The 21,300-nt window shown below is 39.9% G+C and overlaps 1 protein-coding gene across 2 annotated transcripts in view; it reads left to right on the top strand.

Annotated features, from left to right (window-relative positions):
- Window positions 1-15,019, top strand: part of ARL15 (ADP ribosylation factor like GTPase 15) — a 425,781-nt gene extending 410,762 nt beyond the window's left edge. For both annotated transcript variants that reach the window (XM_059062870.2, XM_059062869.2), the window contains one exon: window positions 12,098-15,019. In XM_059062870.2, the coding sequence (XP_058918853.1) occupies window positions 12,098-12,250 (153 nt within the window). In that variant the 3' untranslated portion in view covers window positions 12,251-15,019. The remainder of the gene's footprint in view (window positions 1-12,097) is intronic.
- Window positions 15,020-21,300: the final 6,281 nt, after the last annotated feature.

Here is a 21,300-nt window from a genome sequence, read left to right as displayed (position 1 = left end):
CAGGCTGCTTAAGAAACAAGCTGTCTTATCAGAACTACACTTTTATATTACACTTTTATATTACTGCTTTTATATTGAAAGCAGTCGTCCATTATAAATATACATCCCAAAGTAATACTACGTATTGGTTAACATCAAGTTGCCGTTTTCTGGTCCCTATTAGTACTCATTGAAAAGGTATAATATCTACTCTATGTTGTCATGTCTTTGTAACTGTGGCAAATTGGTTTTACTAGTATTATTTATTTCTGCCTTTAATGACATATTTAGTACCTTTCTAAGGATTTCAAAATCCTGCAAGCAGTACAGTGAAAAGGGGAACAGCGGGTGCTACTCTCTCTAGACTAACCTTTCTAGACTAACCTTTCTTTGAACAAGCTGCCAAGAATGCACGCCGAAGAATCTTAATGACGCCCAGCACTTTATCTCCGGACCCCGTCCTGGAGCCATGGCATGAGCAAAGTTCTCTCTGATTTCGTTGAGGGTTACCAAGTGCAGCCTGTTCCATGAGCTTCTGCAGTGAAGACAGCTAAGCTAGAGGATCCCTTTGCAAACATCCATACAAGATGCATATACTCAGTGATGTGCTGGTAAGCATTTAACAGCCAATTCTCTACAAAGAAAAAGTCCTGGTTTGGTTGCTCTTGCCTATTTCCATGGTGTAAATACTCCAAACCATGGCCAATTGCACGACCTGTATGATTTGATATCCTTGTGTCTGGAATTGGAAGGAGATGGCACACAGTCAGTATTTCAATACAAAGGTTTTCCCACAGCGTGACATATAAATACAATAGGTGCATCTGCTGTAGTGACTACAGTAAGGAGCTAGGGTGTAGCTGAGCAAGGACAGCTACAGTCATGGACAGTATCATGCAAAATTGCACAGTCCATTCAGGCTCTGTTAACATCCTCTTAACTGGAGCCCTGGGGTAAGTTTATCATCCAGACGGTACTTTTTTTTTTTTTTTTTAATTGAACTACAGTTTATTTACAGTGTTATGTTAGTTTCAAGTGTACAGCAGAGTGATTCAGTTATATCTATATATCCTTTTTCAGATTATTTTCCATTATAGGTTATTACAAGATATCAAATATAGTTCTCTGTGCTATACAGTAGGTCCTTGTTGTTTATCTATTTTCTTTATAAGAGTATGTATCTATTAATCCCAAACTTTTAATTTATCCCTCCCCTACCCGACCATACTTTTATCAAAGAGTTAAGAACCGATATGAACCTGTCCCCAGAAAACCTTATTTATACAGTTCTTTAAAGAGTACAGGGGCTTCCCTGGTGGCGCAGTGGTTGCGAATCCTCCTGCCGATGCAGGGGACACGGGTTCGTGCCCCGGTCCAGGAAGATCCCACATGCCGTGGAGCGGCTGGGCCCGTGAGCCATGGCCGCTGGGCCTGCGCGTCCGGAGCCTGTGCTCCGCAACGGGAGAGGCCACAGCAGTGAGAGGCCCGCATACCGAAAAAAAAAAAAAAAAAAAAAAGAGGTAGTGGTTGAATGCATGAAGCTATAGGAAGCCAGCTTTAAGGATGCAGATTTCCAAAACTGCTTATACTCATCCTCACTCCACCACAGCCACGCCCCAGCTTAAGAGAGGTCCGTTATAATCGGCTATTTTTTTGCAGAGGGAATATACGTGTTGTGTGTAGATGGGGATCTGGGGGAGATGGGGGAGGAGAGAAAATATCCAGCTTCTATCTCTCGTGGTGAATGTATGCAAAAATAAGCTAATAGCCTCAGACAGGCTCAAGAGATCCCTGCATCCACAGGGACAGGATCTGGACATGTGGTATTCTGGACATGTGAGGGGAGAGGGTGCTTTTAATTACAGCAGTGACTGGTTGGTGGTAATGGCATTGCGTTCATTAGAACTAAGGGTGACATATTCTAGGGTACACAGCACAGTCCCGTGCATCCTAAAGAACTGTCACAAACCCCCTTTTTTAATGTCTTGCCACACATTCACATGGGTCAAAACACTGTTTGTAAATATCTGAGCTTACAAAGCAACTCTGTGTAACATGAAAACACTAAGTAACCCCTTGTGGAGCATTGTATCACCCGGCTCCCCAAAAGTGTTTCAAGGAAAACAAGGCCAACTCTGACCACACACTACTTACATGGTTTAATAACAAAAACAAAAAAAAACAAGCAGCTTATCGTTATAAATAAAATAAGATTTGCATGTTTTTAAAAAGGAAAGACCTATCATTGCAGTTCAGAAACTATTTATGTGACTTCTAGAAATTTAGTCACAACAGGTTTGCAGGAATTAAAAATAAAATTGTTGAATGTGAAGTAAAGGCAAGATAGGAAAAACAGTGAGTATCATTGCAACCCCATTAGGGGTCCTGTAAGTAGGAAAGAATTGTTTTGTTACTTCTCTACTCAAGGAAACATAAAGGACATCTCCTACCCAATGAGTGGGTCTCCTATGCTATATAATGTCTCACAGGTTCAACAGCTGCTACAAACATTATCAGCAATGAGATGGTGCCGATTTGTCTCTGTTATATTAGGACTTTACAGTAAATGCAATGTGTGGATAACAATGCAGTAATTCAAATCAACCCGAAGTTTTGTGAGTGAAGAAAGGGCTCTGATGACATAGCTAAAATAGGTTGGCAACTTATGGTGGCTTTGTTTTCCTATCTCTAGGGTGGATCCATGGCCACTAACAAATACCCACTCTCTGTGGCCATCCCGAAAATAGCTCGATGACCGCAGGTTGCCAGGCAGCTGTATTCTGATGTCATTGCCCCAAGTGCCATCACCAGAGGCCAATGTGAAACAACCACCAGCTCCTAATTCCAGCAGTTTCCAGTTAGCCATGACATTTAAGTAGCTGATAAAGCAGTCAAAAGAGTTGGCTTCATTTCTCTTGAATCATTTTTTAAATGTTTATCTTGATAAGAAAATAACCTTTAAAAAATGATGTCGGGGGCTTCCCTGGTGGTGCAGTGGTTGAGAGTCTGCCTGCCGACGCAGGGGACACGGGTTCGTGCCCCGGTCCGGGAAGATCCCACATGCTGCAAGAGCGGCTGGGCCTGTGAGCCACATCTGCTGAGCCTGCGCGTCCAGAGCCTGTGCTCCGCAACGGGAGAGGCCACAACAAGTGAGAGGCCCGCGTACCACAAAAAAAAAAAAAAAAAAAAAGATGTCGATCATAAAATATAAATCCTTGCATCATAGGCAGTTTTTTTAAACCTTAAAAATAATAAGGTTATTATGTAAGCACGTGTAAGCATATGATTTATGTTGGTCAGACTTAAACATCTTTCTTTAAAATTATACATCAGCATACAGAAGGACAGAGAAAGCAATCATGGACAAGTCAAGTGTGACAGTGGGTCACTTTTATTGTAGTAATTGAGGGGAGGTGGTAAAATGTGAACTTCAGGTTAATATAAGAAAACAAAGTAAGAAATGTTATCCTAAAGAAAAAAGTTCAAGGCAGAACATTGTCTTCATCTTCTCTCTTTTTTTTTTTTGTGTGTGTGTGTGTGTGGTACGCGGGTCTCTCACTGTTGTGGCCTCTCCCGTTGCGGAGCACCGGCTCCGGACGCGCAGGCTCAGCGGCCATGGCTCACGGGCCCAGCCGCTCCGCGGCATGCGGGATCCTCCCAGACGGGGGCACGAACCCGTGTCCCCTGCATCGGCAGGCGGACTCCCAACCACTGCGCCACCAGGGAAGCCCTGACATTGTTTTTAAATTAGCTGTCGATATGCTACTAGTATGAATTCCGTGAATTTTTAAGTAAACCATTCGGAGGAAGTAGTGTTAGTAATATGCTCTTACTGTGTTAGTCTTTATTTTAATAGTATTGGATTTCTTGCCGCTAGTCCTCTTCCCAGTTATTAGTAATACTTAAAATGTTGTCCTTTTAGATTTGAGGTTATAAAATGTGACAAGGGTACAAATTCCTTCATGTGCCAGATTTGCATGTGACATGCTGTCCACTCTTGATGGGAGGCATCATTGATCAAATACCAGACTGTTTCGTAAGCACAGGCTTCCCCATTTTTGCACTTAGTGGCGCTACCTGAAACCTGTCTTTGTGGCAGAATCGAGGAGACTAGCATCTCAGATTTTAAACTCTTTAGAGCAGCCACATCCTCCTTCTAGCTATAGATTTAAACATGTTCCCCACCTGTTGCTCCTGGCAGCTCTTCTCTCCCCCTGCTGGCCCACAGCTCCCTTGGTCCAGTGACTGGCAACCCCTCTCTCTCGGCGCAGCAAGGTTGGTCTTTGGTGCTGGCCGTTGCACAAGCAATTTCATATTCTTTTTTTTTTTTTGACTCATCAATTCTTTATTAAAATATTTTTTTAATTTTTGAATTTTATTTTATTTTACTTTTTATACAGGAGGTCCTTATTAGTCATCAATTTTACACACATCAGTGTATACATGTCAAACCCAATCACATAATTCATCACACCACTACCCCCTCCCCCCTGCCGGTTTCCCCCCTGCCAGTTTCCTCCCTTGGTGTCCATACGTTTGTTCTCTACATCTGTGTCTCAATTTCTGCCCTGCAAACCGGTTCATCTGTACCATTTTTCTAGGTTCCACATGTATGCGTTAATATACGATATTTGTTTTTTGCTTTCAGACTTACTTCACTCTGTATGACAGTCTCTACATCCATCCACATCTCTATGAATGACCCAAATTCCTTCCTTTTAACGGCTGAGTAATATTCCATTGTATATATGTACCACATCTTCTTTATCCATTCGTCTGTCAATGGGCATTTAGGTTGTTTCCATGACCTGGCTATAGTAAATATTGCTGCAATGAACATTGGGGTGCATGTGTCTTTTTGAATTGTGGTTTTCTCTGGGTATATGCCCAGTAGTGGGATTGCTGGATTATACGGTAATTCTATTTTTAGTTTTTTAAGGAACCTCCTTACTGTTCTCCATAGTGGCTCTATCAATTTACATTTCCATCAACAGTACAAGAGGGTTCCCTTTTCTCCACACCCTCTCCAGCATTTGTTGTTTGTAGATTTTCTGATGATGCCTATTCTAACTGGTATGAGGTGATACCTCATTGTAGTTTTTATTTGCATTTCTCTAATAAATAGTGATGTTGAGCAGCTTTTCATGTGCTTCTTGGCCATCGGTATATCTTCTTTGGAGAAATGTCTATTTAGGTCTTCTACCCATTTTTGGACTGGGTTGTTTGTTTTTTTAATTTTGAGCTGAATGAGCTGTTTATATATTTTGGAGATTAATCCTTTGTTGATTCATTTGCAAATATTTTCTACCATTCTGAGGGTTGTCTTTTCGTCCTGTTTATGGTTTCCTTTGCTGTACAAAAGCTTTGAAGTTTCATTAGGTCCCACTTGTTTATTTTTGTTTTTATTTCCATTACTCTAGGAGGTGGATCAAAAAAGGTCTTGCTGTGATTTACGTCAAAAAGTGTTCTTCCTATGTTTTCCTTTAAGAGTTTTGTAGTGTCTGGTCTTACATTTAGGTCTCTAATCCATTTGGAGTTTATTTTTGTGTATGGTGTTAGGGAGTATTCTAATTTCATTCTTTTACATGTAGCTGTCCAGTTTTCCCAGCACCACTTATTGAAGAGACTGTCTTTTCTCCATTGTATATCTTTGCCTCCTTTGTCATAGATTAGTTGACCATAGGTGCGTGGGTTTCTCTCTGGGCTTTCTATCTTGTTCCATTGATCTATGTTTCTGTTTTTGTGCCAGTACCAGATTGTCTTGATTACTGTAGCTTTGTCATATAGTCTGAAGTTAGGGAGTCTGATTCATCCAGCTCCGTTTCTTTCCCTCAAGACTACTTTGGCTATTCGGGGTCTTTTGTGTCTCCATACAAATTTTAAGATTTTTTGTTCTAGTTCCATAAAACATGCCGTTGGTCATTTGATAGGGATTGCATTGAATCTGTAGATTGCTTTGGGTAGTATAGTCATTTTCACAATATTGATTCTTCCAATCCAAGAACATGGTATATCTCTCCATCTGTTGGTATCATCTTTAATTTCTTTCATCAGTGTCTTATAGTTTTCTGCATACAGGTCTTTTGCCTCCTTAGGTAGGTTTATTCCTAGGTATTTTATTCTTTTTGTTGCAGTGGTAAATGGGAGTGTTTCCTTAATCTCTCTTTCAGATTTTTCATTGTTAGTGTATAGGAATGCAAGAGATTTCTGTACATTAATTTTGTATCCTGCAACTTTACCAAATTCACTGATTCACTCTGGTAGTTATCTGGTGGCATCTTTAGGATTCTCTATGTATAGTATCATGTCATCTGCAAACAGTGACAGTTTCACTTCTTTTCCAATTTGTATTCCTTTTATTTCCTTTTCTTCTCTGATTGCCATGCCTAGGACTTGCTAAACTATGTTGAATAATAGTGGTGAGAGTGGACATCCTTGTCTTGTTCCTGATCTTAGAGGAAATGCTTTCAGTTTTTCACCATTGAGAATGATGTTGGCTGAGGGTTTGTCATATATGGCCTTTATTTTATTGAGGTAGGTCCCCTCTATGCCCACTTACTGGAGAGTTTTTATCATAAATGGCTGTTGAATTTTATCAAAAGCTTTCTCTGCATCTATTGAGGTGATCATATGGGTATTATTCTTCAGTTTGTTAATATGGTTTATCACATTGATTGATTTACATATATTGAAGAATCCTTGCATCCCTGGGATAAATCCCACTTGATCATGGTGTATGATCCTTTTAATGTGCTGTTGGATTCTGTTTGCTAGTATTTTATTCACGATTTTTGTATCTATATTCATCAGTGATATTGGTCTGTCATTTTCCTTTTTTGTAGTATCTGTGTCTGGTTTTGGTATCAGGGTGATGGTGGCCTCATAGAATGAGTTTGGGAGTGTTCCTTCCTCCATAATTTTTTTGGAACTTTGAGAAGAATGGGTGTTAGCTCTTCCCTAAATGTTTGATAGAATTCACCTCTGAAGCCATCTGGGCCTGGACTTTTGTTTGTTGGAAGATTTTTAATCGCAGTGTCAATTTCATTACTTGTGATTGGTCTGTTCATATTTTCTGTTTCTTCCTGGTTCTGTCTTGGAAGGTTATACCTGTCTAAGAATTTGTCCATTTCTTCCAGGTTGTCCATTTTACTGGCATAGAGTTGCTTGTAGTAGTCTCTTAGGATGCTTTGTATTTGCGGTGTCTGTTGTAACTTCACCTTTTTCATTTCTAATTTTATTGACTTGAGTCCTCTCCCTCTTATCTTGATGAGTCTGGCTAATGGTTTATCAATTTAGTTTATGTTCTCAAAGAACCAGCTTTTAGTTTTATTGATCTTTGCTGTCGTTTTCTTTGTTTCTATTTCATTTATTTGTGCTCTGATCTTTATGATTTCTTTCCTTCTGCTAACTTTGGGTTTTGTTTGTTCTTTCTCTAGTTCCTTTAAGTGTAAGATTAGATTATTTATTTGAGATTTTTCTTGTTTCTTGACGTAGGCTTGTATAGCTATAAACTTCCCTCTTAGAACTGCTTTTGCTGCATCCCATAGGTTTTGGATCATCATTTTTTCATTGTCATTTGTCTATAGGTATTTTTTTTTCCTCTGATTTCTTCAGTGATCTCTTGGTTATTTAGTAACGTATTGTTTACCCTCCATGTGCTTGTGTTTTTTATGTTTTTTTCCCTGTAATTGATTTCTAATCTCATCGCATTGTGGTCAGAAAAGATGCTTGATATGATTTCAGTTTTCTTAAATTTACTGTGGCTTCATTTGTGACCTATGTGATCTATCCTGGAGAATGTTCCGTGCGCACTTGAGAAGAAAGTGTAATCTGCTGTTTTGGGATGGAATGTCCTATAAACATCAATTAAATCTATCTGGTCTATTGTGTTATTTAAAGCTTGTGTTTCCTTATTTATTTTCATTTTGGATGATCAGTCCATTGGTGTAAGTGAGGTGTTAAAGTCCCGCACTAGAAGCTGCCGCATAGCACAGGGAGTTCACCTCTGTGCTTTGTGACCACCTAGAAGGGTGGGATAGGGACGGTGGGAGGGAGGATGACACAAGAGGGAAGAGACATGGGAACATATGTATATGTATAACTGATTCACTTTGTTGTAAAGGAGAAACTAACACACTATTGTAAAACAGTTATACTCAAATAAAGATGTTAAAAAATAAATAAATAAAATAAAATAAAGTCCCCCACTATTATTGTGTTACTGTCGATTTCCTCTTTTATAGCTGTTAGCAGTTGCCTTATGTATTGAGGTGCTCCTATGTTGGGTGCATATGTATTTATAATTGTTATGTCTTCTTCTTGGATTGATCCCTTGATCATTATGTAGTGTCCTTCCTTGTCTCTTGTAACATTCTTTATTTTAAAGTCTATTTTATCTGATATGAGTATTGCTACTCCAGCTTTCCTTTGATTTCCGTTTGCATGGAATATCTTTTTTCATCCCCTCACTTTCAGTGTGTATGTGTCCCTAGGTCTGAAATGGGTCTCTTGTAGACAGCATATGTATGGGTCTTGTTTTTGTATCCATTCAGCAAGCCTATGTCTTTTGGTTGGAGCATTTAATCCATTCACATTTAAGGTAATTAACAATATGTATGTTCCTGTGGCCATTTTCTTAATTGTTTTGGGTTTGTCTTTGTAGGTCCTTTTCTTCTCTTGTGTTTCCCACTTAGAGAAGTTCCTTTAGCATTTGTTGTAGAGCTGGTTTCGTGGTGCTGAATTCTCTTAGCTTTTGCTTGTCTGCAAAGCTTTTGATTTCTCCATCGAATCTGAATGAGATCTTTGCAGGGTAGAGTAATCTGTGTTGTAGTTTCTTCCCTTTCATCACTTTAAGTATATCATGCCACTCCCTTCTGGCTTATAGAGTTTCTGCTGAGAAATCAGCTCTTAACCTTATGGGAGTTCCCTTGTATGTTATTTGTCGTTTTTCCCTTGCTGCTTTCAATAATTTCTCTGTCTTTAATTTTTGCCAGTTTGATTACTACATGTCTCGGCGTGTTTCTCTTTGGGTTTATCCTGTATGGGATTCTCTGTGCTTCCTGGACTTGGGTGGCTATTTCCTTTCCCATGTTAGGGAAGTTTTCGACTATAATCTCTTCAATATTTTCTCAGGTCCTTTCTCTCTTCTCCTTCTGGGACCCCTATAATGCAAATGTTGTTGCATTTAATGTTGTCTCAGATGTCTCTTCGACTGTCTTCCTTTCTTTTCATTCTTTTTTAAAATTCTGTTCTGCAGCAGTGAATTCCACCATTCTGTCTTCCAGGTCACTTATCCGTTCTTCTGCCTCAGTTATTCTGCTATTGATTCCTTCTAGTGTAGTTTTCATTTCAGTTATTGTATTGTTCATCTCTGTTTGTTTGTTCTTTTATTCTTCTAGGTCTTTGTTAAACATTTTGCATCTTCTCTATCTTTGCCTCCATTGTTTTTCCAAGGTCCTGGATCATCTTCACTATCATTCTGAATTCTTTTTCTGGAAGGTTGCCTATCTCTACTTCATTTATTTGTTCTTCTGGGGTTTTATCTTGTTCCTTCATCTGGTACATAGCCCTCTGCCTTTTCATCTTGTCTGTCTTTCTGTGAATGTGGTTTTTGTTCCACAGGCTGAAGGAATGTAGTTCTTCTTGCTTCTGCTGTGTGCCCTCTGGTGAATGAGGCTATCTAAAGGCTTGTGCAGGTTTACTGATGGGAGGGAGTGGTGGTGGGTAGAGCTGACTGTTGCTCTGGTGGGCAGAGCTCAGTAAAACTTTAATCCGCTTGACTGCTGATGGGTGGGGCTGGGTTCCCTCCCTGTTGGTTGTTTTGCCTGAGGCAACCCAACACTGGATCCTACCTGGGCTCTTTGGTGGAGCTAATGGCGGACTCTGGGAGGGCTCACACCAAGGAGTACTTCCCAGAACTTCTGCTGCCAGTGTCCTTGTCCCCATGGTGAGCCACAGCCACTGCCCGCCTCTGCAGGAGACCCTCCAACACTAGCAGGTAGGTCTGGTTCAGTCTCCCCTGGGGTCACTGCTCCTTCCCCTGGGTCCCGATGCACACACTACTTTGTGTGTGCCCTCCAAGAGTGGAGTCTCTGTTTCCCCCAGTCCTGTCAAAGTCCTGCCATCAAATCCCAGTAGCCTTCAAAGTCTGATTCTCTAGGAATTCCTCCTCCTGTTTCCGGACCCCCAGGTTGGAAACCTGACGTGGGGCTCAGAACCTTCACTCCAGTGGGTGGACTTCTGTGGTATAAGTGTTCTCCAGTCTGCGAGTCACCCACCCAGCAGTTATGGGGTTTGATTTTGCTGTGATTGCACACCCCCTACTGTCTCATTGTGGCTTCTCCTTTGTCTTTGGATGTGGGGTGTCATTTTTGGTGAGTTCCAGTGTCTCGCTGTCGATGATTGTCCAGCAGCTAGATGTGATTCTGCTGTTCTCACAAGAGGGAGTGAGAGCACGTCCTACTCTGCCATCTTGGTTGCTAATCTCATATTCTTTTTGAAGCAAGTCATTTTCAGAGCCCTGAAGGAAAGAAACTAAAAGAATGGAGTCTACATTTTGCATAAGGGGGAATCCTCTTAATAACATGATTTGTAAAATACCTTGGCCAAAAATTGTCCTGAAATTATGGACCCATTTTTTGGTCTGTAGGTGAGCTTTCCATTACTCTTCAGAATCAGAATTAATGAGAGTCCTTCCATTCTCAAGGGCTTCTTTTGTTTTTCAGGAGTGGTATTTATTATGAATTTGCAGACATCTTTAGGAGTACTTCTGGGACACACTTGAACTGTAAAATGTTAGCATATTTGTGGTTCCTAAATTACCATTAAAAACTTAGTGTTACTTATATCTTCTTACTCACATACAAAGTGTGCACACATATTAATACCACTTTGAATGGTGTATCTCTGCTGTTAACAGTAGTCTGGTGCTTGTGATGAGAAAAGCAAAATGAAACCACATTTGGAAGTGGCATCAGATTGGGACATCTTTATTTTCTGGGTCAGGTATTGACTAAGGTAAGACCTGGGGATTCTCCGAGGCACATGAGATTTAACACAGTTTGTTGACCAAGAATGTCTTTGAACAATGCCTCTTCTGATGTTGCCACTCACTATATTTGATGTTATGTAAACCCTGCTGGGCTATAAATACAATGTCCTTTTCTTGTGTGATGTAGTGTGTGTGTGTGTGTGTGTGTGTGTGTGTTTATAGCTTCGTGGACTTTGTACTTTATCATACCCTTTGAGAGAAAATCAATACTTTTGAAAGCCATAATAATTTGATATTTATTCACAGTCAGGAGTTGGTAATCCTGGATGTTATTAGTCAGTATCCTAGCCTCGTACACAGTAAGAGTGACTTGTGACCCGTTATTAATCAAACAGATTTTTCAGACAGCAAATGCTCCACCTTACATACCAGTTATAAGGTCTTGATTTTCCCCTCCCCGAAAATTCAGGACTGGGAGAAAAAAAAAAAAGCTAGGAGACTTTATGTATGTATGTATATTTATATAAGTTTATATATGCAGATACACACACTTGGTTTCTATCCTCTTTCTTAGAAAACCACCTTCCCAGGTCTCAGAAATACATGCCAGAGACATGTATTTAAATGAGAGAGAGAAAGGATTATTTAAATTATTTTTGTTGTTGTTGTGTGTGTATTTGATGGTCAAAATAATTGTCTTGTGTAATCGATAGTGTACATATTATCGGCCGTCACCAATTTAAAAAGTTAACAAGGTAATGTAGTGAAAGCTACTCTGCTAGAGTTATTTTGATTGAATTGCAATTTTTTGGTATCTGCAGTGTATTTTTGCCCTGTGCCATAGTACATATAATTCTTTCTTAGACTTCGTCAGACCTCCCATGCCGTTAAGTGAATGGATGGAATGGTAGCTTGCAAGGGGGTCATTCACCCCTAAAAAAAACACTCCTGGGTCACAACATATAACCCACATTATAACCACAGCTGTGGATGGGATTCTAGCAAGTCCTGGCCATCATGGTTCATATAACTTCTTAAAATCCCCCTACTTCATTGCTCACAACATTTCGGTATGAGAAAGATTCTAATATGATCAATAACATATTTCTCCCCCCCTCCCCAATTAAGGTCAAAAAATATTTTGAACTTGAACCACTTGCACGTGGAAAACGCTGGATTCTGCAGCCCTGCTCGCTGGATGACATGGATGCACTGAAAGACAGCTTCTCTCAGCTGATAAATTTGTTAGAAGAAAAAGACCATGAAGCTGTAAGAATGTGAAATTTGGCGAAGAAAATGGGTTCCCACAAGGCCTTGAAACCTATCATGTTAGTTTCTCCGTTTAATTTTATTTTGGTATCAAGACTGTAATGGCTTCAGTATCTGTTTTCTTCCAGTTATCTCAGACTCTCATCTCTCTATTAAAGTGAATATTCTGTAAATCAGGTGAATTATCATCAGCATTACCGTCAAGTATACACTACTGAGAGAGAATTTTTTCTCTGTTTACCACTAATTATCTTCACCGCATGTCTCTTCCTTCTGTTGTTCTAAGCGTCTCTTCTCTACTGTGTGCTAAAATGGATGGAATTCATGGCTCACAGAAATCAAATCCCTTATGGAGGACTCAGGGAGACTGAGAACCTCAGCTTATTTACCCTGGGTTTGGGGTGGAGTAGTGTGTGACTAGGGCTCCCCCACAATATGTGTATCATTTTCAGGATCTCTTGGGGGTTTTATTTTATCTTATTTTTAAGTTTTCTTAAATGAAAAATGAGCACCAAAAACTTCAATTAATCACCTTATCCGAAACGAGTATCCTGCCATAGTAAAATTGACTTGGAAGAACTTAGACAACTTGCCGACTCTTTTTAAAAAAAAAAAATACATCTGAAGTCTCCCTCTATCCCCTCTTTTAAGAGCAAAGACATTGTTTCTGTTTTCAAGAAGAGTTAGAGGAGATTTAGGCACAATGCATGCATCACTGATTACTATTCCATCAAGTCCTCAAATATTTTTTTAATGAAAAAATTACCCAATGTAAAGTCGAGCTGCAGTGTAACATGTTTCTAAAAATCTTTTTCTAAAAATCTTATGTCTGATTGAAATAGAGAAAATAATTTTTAAAATAAGAGATAAAAAAGTTTTTAAACAGCCAAATGAAGTATAGTTTATACTGGCTAGGGCTTTAGCTGGCGTGGATTTGACAAAGATAATAAAGGCAGAATCATCTGTGTATTCATTCAGTAAGTGCTAATGTAGTTGAATGGAGTCTGTTAATGTCCCATCCAGTAATTAAAGGTCTATCAGTATTTCTCTTATAAACCTCTATTTTCAGGGGTTTCAGTATGCCCTTAAAAATGTGCTGGGGCTGCAGCGAATAAATAATTTTAGGGCCTAGATTCAGTCTTTGGAACTAATTTTTTTTCATTTAGTTTAAATGATAAAATTATACAGATAAATGTACAGGTTTACTACGTTTTGGCACCTTTGACCTTTTCTAAATCAGGAATAATCTATGGATATTGAGGTTAATGGATGAAATACTTTGGGGCACATTTTGTAGAGTTTGGGCCACTTAAAATACCAAGTGGCCAAATGATAGAAGACTGCTCCCTTCACCTGAGCAATAAAAACATGTTTGCAATTTTTAGGTAGCATCGACTGATTCCCAAATACCACACTCACACTGTATTACAGGGTGATGTAATACCTTGTAATTCTCCAGAAGGTATATGTCATTCAAATTTTGCTTTTTTTTTTTTTTTGTGGTACGCGGGCCTCCCACTGTTGTGGCCTCTCCCGTTGCTGAGCACAGGCTCCAGACGCGCAGGCTCAGCGACCATGGCTCACGGGCCCAGCCACTCCGCGGCATGTGGGATCCTCCCGGACCGGGGCACGAACCCATGTCCCCTGCATCGGCAGGCGGACTCTCAACCACTGCGCCACCAGGGAAGCCCTCAAATTCAAATTTTGCTTTTGTGGTTTGATCTTGTAGGTGGATTTTAATGAAATCATTACGTTTGAAACATCGAACACTTCTTTTAAGCTTTTTTTTTTAATGGAGTGGATCAAAGAAGATTCATATTCAAATTTTATCTACGGCATCTTTGAATATCATCAACCTTATATAATCCGTGAGCAGCATAAAACTTTTATTCCGATGACCACTTACAAAAGTCCTGCTTTTATTTCGTCCTGTTGTGCTCATCTTCTATGAAAAATAAATGATTATTAGGCATTGCTTTCTCTGCAAGTTCATTAAATGAAGAATGTTATCTTTTTAAGATACCGTGGCTGAGTGCTCCTAAGCCATCTGTTAAATGACTTCCCGTTGTCTGCGTGTGTGTTCATGTGTGCTCCAGGGATGGGCTTCTTCTCAGACCCACGACTGTCTGCAGTGTCTCAGCCGTCAGAATGAAAACATTATCAATCAGTACCCAACAACAGCTGTTTTTGACAAGTTTCTGTCTGACGCCTAATGCTTTACAACTGTCAATAAGGCTCCTTCTTTGTCTAGCAGTTCAGAGCTCGCAGTCTTGCTGCTTCCGTGCGGCATCCTGTCCTTGTAACCCTAGAATTTGCCGTGTTTGGGAAATCCACGTAGGGGGAGGGGAGAGGGCTTGGACGGACATGGGTGGGTGGGTGGTGGGTGAACGTGTCTGTCGTATTCCTACTTGTAAAATGCCACAGGTGTCTTAGTTTGCATATTCAAATATTATATAGGAAAAACAGTCTGTTATGTGTTTCTTCACTTAGCTTCTTGTTATATTTATGGAAGTTATCAGTTTTTGTACCTTCTTAGCTCAAGCAGTTGCCTTTTTGTAATGGCAATTAATTTATATGACAGAACTTTGTATCTCCTGTAGTTTACAGTATCAGATGCTAATTAACTGCCATATTGCCCTGTCTTTCTAGTAAAAAATTCTGTATCTATACTTAGAGGTTAACAGATTCATGTGCACAATTGCCAGGCAAGAAGAACTCGTATTGTCCGTGATTTATATATGATTTCCACTATCTTCAAATGAAAATAAACGCTAAGTAGAATTGATGTTTTCAGACTGACTCCTTCCAGCTTTAGCATTTGGGAGTCCCAGATTTCTGTTTACATTTGTGTTGCCTGTTTAAGTCTTCAAAATAAGTTCTGCTGCTCTTGGGTCAAAACAAATGATTAATTCGCATTTCCTTTGAAGCCATTGTGAAAACCTTAAGAGACAAAAAAAAAAAGAAGAAGAAAAGCGCAAGTGTCTTTTCCAGTTGGTTTGTCTTCAGCAGCAATTTACTTTCATTGGAGCTATTCCTTCAGAATGGGTGAGCAGAGTCGAGATGTTAATGTCAAGTGTCATCCTTCAGTCAAAGCATCATTTTATAATATTTGCTGTAAAAGCAACTTTCCAAGAGTGGCTGTTTGGTACGATGAACTGTGTCCTTCAATGGGGATTGTTACCCTCAGGAAATAAGTAAATATTTTTAAGTGACTCAGGAGGAAATGCTGTGTACAATATTTACAGGTCCATCCTTAAGGATGAGAGTATTCCATAAAAGAGAAAGAAAAATTATAAGATAGATGGACGAAGAAGAGAAAGAAGGGGAGGGGAAAGAATACATAAGAGGATGAAAAATACAAATCCCAGCTCTTGTTTGGTCGAAATGCAACATTATCCTGACACATTATTTAACTACACGGAAAGCTTGCAACCTACATTCCTAGTTTTGTTTCCAAGGTAGGCAATTAGCAGTTATCACGTTCCTAAGCATCTCAGACCTATCCAAGCAAATGTGGACAGCACTGTAAGATTTTGAAGCAAATGGGGTTTTCTTAATAATGTCCAGATGGAATATTCAGACTCGAGCGGAAACCTAATATTCATGCCCGGCTTTATCGTCTTTATAATTTTAGAGTGCATTTTCATTAACCTCTTGACCTAATGGTGCAAACAGAAAGGAAAAGATACGTGGAGGGGGCAGGAAGTGGGAGTTGCCCTTGGTGATCCCCCATTTTCAATGCATTTGGAAGGAAGGATAAAACTTTAGGAGGGGCTTCCCTGGTGGCGCAGTGGTTGAGAGTCCACCTGCCGATGCAGGGGACGCGGGTTCGTGCCCCGGTCCGGGAAGATCCCACATGCCCTGGAGTGGCTGGGTCCGTGAGCCACACAACAGTGAGAGGCCCGCGTACCAAAAAAAAAAAAAAAAAAAAAAAAAAAAAAAAAAAAAAAAACTTTAGGAGAATGTAGATTCCCTGCCATCTCTTTCCCTTAGCCTGGGTCCTGGAGATCTGAAGTTCATGCTGTGAAATGCATTATCACATCATGTTGGGAATTCCTGGATCCCAAGGGTTCACAACTTTTGGTCACCACTGAGTCAGCATGATTAAATGATTTGCATCTCAGGGTTAAAATGTTTTGCAGCTCAGAGGCACGGAGTGACTGATGAGCCTGTTTTGGCACCCTGCCCCACCCCCCTTGTACTGATTTAGGAACATGAAAAGGATCCCTGTAAAGACCCAGAAGCCTCAGATGGGATATCAGTTTCCCCTCCCCTTTCCCATATTCTCTGAATGAAAAACTTTCCTTCCACCTACTGTTTGATCAGAGCTGGAACTTCTGACTTCCCATCGTAGGGATTCATCTGTGTGACCTCTTCATAAAGTGGCTTTCGGTGAAAACCAATGCAAAGAGTTTAAAAGGCACCAAGAAGAATCCCTCCAACATACATCCTTCTCTCCTAACAAAACAGAGTGAAGTAAAAAGCGCGTGATTCTTCTATCAGATTTTCTCTACATTCCCATCTTGCATTCCATCTCTGCTCCACGAGGCTGGCTCTGATCACTGGGTCCTGGTTTAGAAAGGCCACCAAAGATGTTCTTAGGCTTAGCTCCCCCCACACACACACACACACTTTTTTATCCTCTGTTCAAGTCCTCAGATTGCAGGGAGTTTCCGTGGGACATTCTATTTGAATAATCACTTTTTACAAGGAAATGGTTCAGGCTTTGTGGTTTAGAGCAACTTCACTTACCATATATACTTTGTGAGGTCACTGGTGCCCATTCTGGAGAATAAGGAAGGGGACTCCTCGATTTCATGCCTTGCTGGGGTCAGCCTGGTTTATAACCCAGTCTGACTCCTGACCCCCTACTGCTCCAGTAGACATTTCCACAACTATGACCAACTTAGACACAGCCATCAAACTGCACTTTAAAAAAATGATCCTCTGGGGGGGAAAAAAATGATCTGCAAACTACCAAAGAATGATGAATTCCTCTTTTTTCTTCTTTTTTTTTTTTGCTCAAAAATCTCTCCCTCTTATTCTGAAGCTCTCAGAATATTCTATAGAGATCGTTCATCCTGGTTCTTTTTAGCAGCAACATTCCAAACGTGGAGGTGAGTTGACAATATTGTCCTCGGAGAGGAAAGCCCGGCTCCAAGCACAGGGACAAGGTACACATTGACAAATGAAAATAAGACTTGAATAAGCATCGGGTTCCCAGGTCTCCCTCAGTCCCCTGTTTCCTCATGGGATATAGGGAGGTGGGGGAAGTGGTGGTTTCAAAAAAGCCTAAGATCACTTACATCACAGGCAACCCTTCCAGAAGGTGTGAAATCCAGCCTAGAATGCCGCAACCTTTGCTGACAAGTGATTCATTGAGACAAAGGCTGGCGCTCCAGCATCAAAAAGATGTCAGACCAAACACCAAATGCCTATAAATGATTGCTTTGCAAGCAGTGGAATGACTAGAAGACCTGGCCTGATGATGCCTCCACGTCTGGACAAGCTTACGGAAGACACAGGTGGGAGACTGGGGCAGGGGGGTGGGGTGGGGGGAGCTCTTTTCAGATGGAGCCTGTAAAAAAGGCTGTTTCTGGAGAGAGAAGTGAAACCACGATCCTCACCTGAGAGTCTCACATGGAGATGAATGATTTCTGGCTGGTTTATGTACAATAAATGGAAAGGTCAATCAGAAAAATGTGTGTCAAGGACACCTGAAGGCCAGACTAGTATGGTGTGATATTAAATCATTAGACATATAAATAGAGTAAATTAAAAATGAGATTTGGTTGGAGCGGAAACTGCTCACCACAAGGCAGAGACAGGAATGCAAACAGCAAGTCTGGCTGTCATTCTCTATCATCTGGAGCAAGTCAGGCTTGGCTCTGGACCTTCTCCAGTTGTTTTACAACTTTCTAGACATGGGGTGTTTCAACCCAACACTTTTATTAAGCTGCTTCAACAGGATTTTTCAGGTGACAGCTTGTCAAGACTCAACTTACCATGGTCTTTTTTACAGGTTTATCTCACAATTGAAACTTTGGGTTTTGATAATTTTAGGCTTTTAATTTATTCGTGCATTTGGTATGTTTTTGTTGAACACCTACTGTGTCCTAGGCATTGTGTTAGATGCTTGGGATACAGTACTACACAGAGCAGTCTTAGTTCCTATCTTTGTAAGACTTTCACTCCTGTAGCATTTGGTTAAGTTGGGTTATTTCTATGACTCTAGAGAATGTTATTCTATTTGGGGGGCATTTTTATAGTAAAATTGCAATTTGAATCTCTAGATTTTTCAATATTTTTTCTTGGTCCTAATTTCTGGTTTTCAGCTCTCCTAATTTAAAATTGTCTTTTAAAGCTGTGTAGTTTCTTTTGAGACCATTAATAAAACTAGAAACCTAACACACACGTACACCGAAAAGGCTTTACCTCTTTTTAGTGTCTTTCTAAATAGAACTCTAAAGCTAGCACCTTTTCTTCTGCTATTTTACCACTACAACAGCGAAGCATGTGTCTAGCACACAGATTGCTTCCAAAGTGCAAAACCAAACTCTTTCCATCACGTACTATTCTTTTCATCTTTTCTGTATTCAAAGGGCTTTATCTTTTTCTCTAGAGCAGCTTGGTCTCGTGCTTCTGTCTGGTGATCTGATAAATGATCTATATTTGAAATGATGAATCTCCAAGAACAAAATTCTTCTTCAGTGGCAGTCTCTTGTGTTTTATTCCACCTAACGGTAAAAGCCTCTGTCTTAAAAAAAAATTCCACAATTCACACACCCAGACAGGAGTCACCTGTAAGCTATACAACCCAGTGGATGTTTTACCCAGTTAGAAGCAGTAAGTTTCAACTGGGTTTCAGGCTGCTTTGTTTGCTTCTCATTGAAGATTGGAAACTTGGAGAGACCTCTTTAAACGCATTATTTATTCCAAGATGATACTTGTGCAAGGTTGTTCCTTTAGGAGGAGTTAACACATTTTGGATTTAAAGCACTTTTGCAAAATCTATACCAACACCATTTTCATTTCCCTGGACACCTGAAGTTCATACCATTCTTCCCTCACCAGCCCCAAGCCCCATGACAGATGTGCCTCTCAGAGAATCGCAACATCTCCTATAGTCTACAAGCCTGGGTAACCAGGTGGAATCACAAAAAGAAACAGAAACAGAATCCTTTCTGTTTCTGTTCAGTTTGTTAATTTCAAGTCATCCCAAATTTTTAGGTAAAACAGCAAAATTCAGTGATTAGTTAAAAAGTGTGGTTTATACTTTGAGGTTCTGCCCCTAGTGAAATAATGGATCTGGGCAGTGCTCATCAGTGTCTGCTAACATCACAAAGAGGGAAACAACCTGGCATTATGTGCTCCTGAGGGAGTATACAATACCACCTATGAAGTATTCTGACCACCAAATTGAACCTGAGTCTGATCAAGTCTCTGGATCTAACTAACAATTTGCAGAAAATACAGGAACAGAGTTGTGATTTAATCACCTGTGGTGATTTAATGCAATAATTACAATCCAGACTATTGGAAACTCAACTGGGCAGATGAGTTGCTTTCTTAAATAAATGGCAGGAAGGAAAAAAGGAATAGAGGGAGGAAACCTATGGAGTGAGTCTTAAGAGCTCTATCAAACAATTGCAGAGTATAGACCCTATTTGGTTTCTGGCTCAAACTACCAAAATGTAAAAAGATAAAATCAGAGACATTGAAGAAATTTAAACACTTACTAAATATATCATAAATTAAGGAAGCATTGATTACTAAGATATTTTAGGTGCGATAGTGGAATTGTGGTTGTGTATTTTTTAAAGGAGCCCTTATCTATCAGTGACATATGTTGAGATATTCATGGATGAATTCTCATGCTTGAAATTTATTTCAAAATAATCAATTGGGTGCAGAGAAGAACAGAAGTAGGAGAGGATATAGCTGAAACAAGATTGGTGACGATTGTTGAAGCCAAATGATGGCGACTTGGAGGTTCAGCATAACTTGCTGTCTGCCCCTGAATGTATAACTGACATTTCCCCAGGAAAAAGTGTTTGAAAGGGAGAAAGAAGGAAAAGAGAAAGTGAAGAGAGTGGGGGAAAAAAGCCACAGAATAAAAGATATTTGCAACACAAAACCAAATCTGTTGCCAGAATAGATTCAGAACTACTCAAATCAAGAAAGAAAAAAAAGAAACAATCAACTTAATGGAAAATTTAGCAAGAGCATTGTGAGATGTTACCATGAGTTAGCACTATCCACTCATCAGAATAGCTACCATTAAAGATAATACCAGGAAAAAGAAAATAAGAAAAAAAAAAATGTGTGTCAGTCTGGCAAGTTAATCACCACTGAAAATTTGTGTCCTGATTCCAAGAAGGAAGTTTGTAGCCTAGTGACTAATCCCCTAGTTTTTGGAGTCAACCAGAACCAGCTAAGAGTTCCATTCCACTCCTTGTTAGTCACATGACTCTGGAGAAATCATTTAACTGTGTTGTAGTTTCTCCTCTACAGTTGAGGTAATATACCTACTTCAGAGGGCTATCATGAGGATTAGATAACATCATGTGTGGAAAGTGCTTCTCGTGGTGCCTGGCACATAGGAAACATTCAATAAATAGTGGCAACTATGATTCCAGGAAGTATATTTGGAGCAATCTTCCCTTTGCATTTCTTAGGTGGAAAGCTCTGTAAGAGCTGAGGGAAGAGGAAGTTCCATAAAAGCCCATCCTCACCTGGTCACGGAGTCTTTCTAGACTAGGTCAACGCACCTCCAGTGACCTCCATGGCCTCAGTCTGTCGTCATTCAATGCCCATTCATTCATTTATTCATTCAACAACACTGACTGAGTATATATTATGCACAAGGCATTGGGTTATATGTACTGGAGAGAGGTAAAAACCAATTAAAAATATAATCTGATATAGTGCTCAGAACTAAATATTTGCTAGTTAAATATTTATTCCTTCAGAAGTCACTGGGATTTTTTCATACTTTCTGTGTCATCATTAGCTTATAATCACAGAAAGGCATTGCTTATGTCCAGTGTTGTCTTTACAGT

This window comes from Kogia breviceps, chromosome 4, assembly GCF_026419965.1.
Source record: "Kogia breviceps isolate mKogBre1 chromosome 4, mKogBre1 haplotype 1, whole genome shotgun sequence".
Lineage (NCBI taxonomy): Eukaryota > Metazoa > Chordata > Mammalia > Artiodactyla > Physeteridae > Kogia > Kogia breviceps.
The sequence above is the reverse complement of the archived record's forward strand: the minus strand, read 5'-3'. Positions and strand labels throughout refer to the sequence as shown.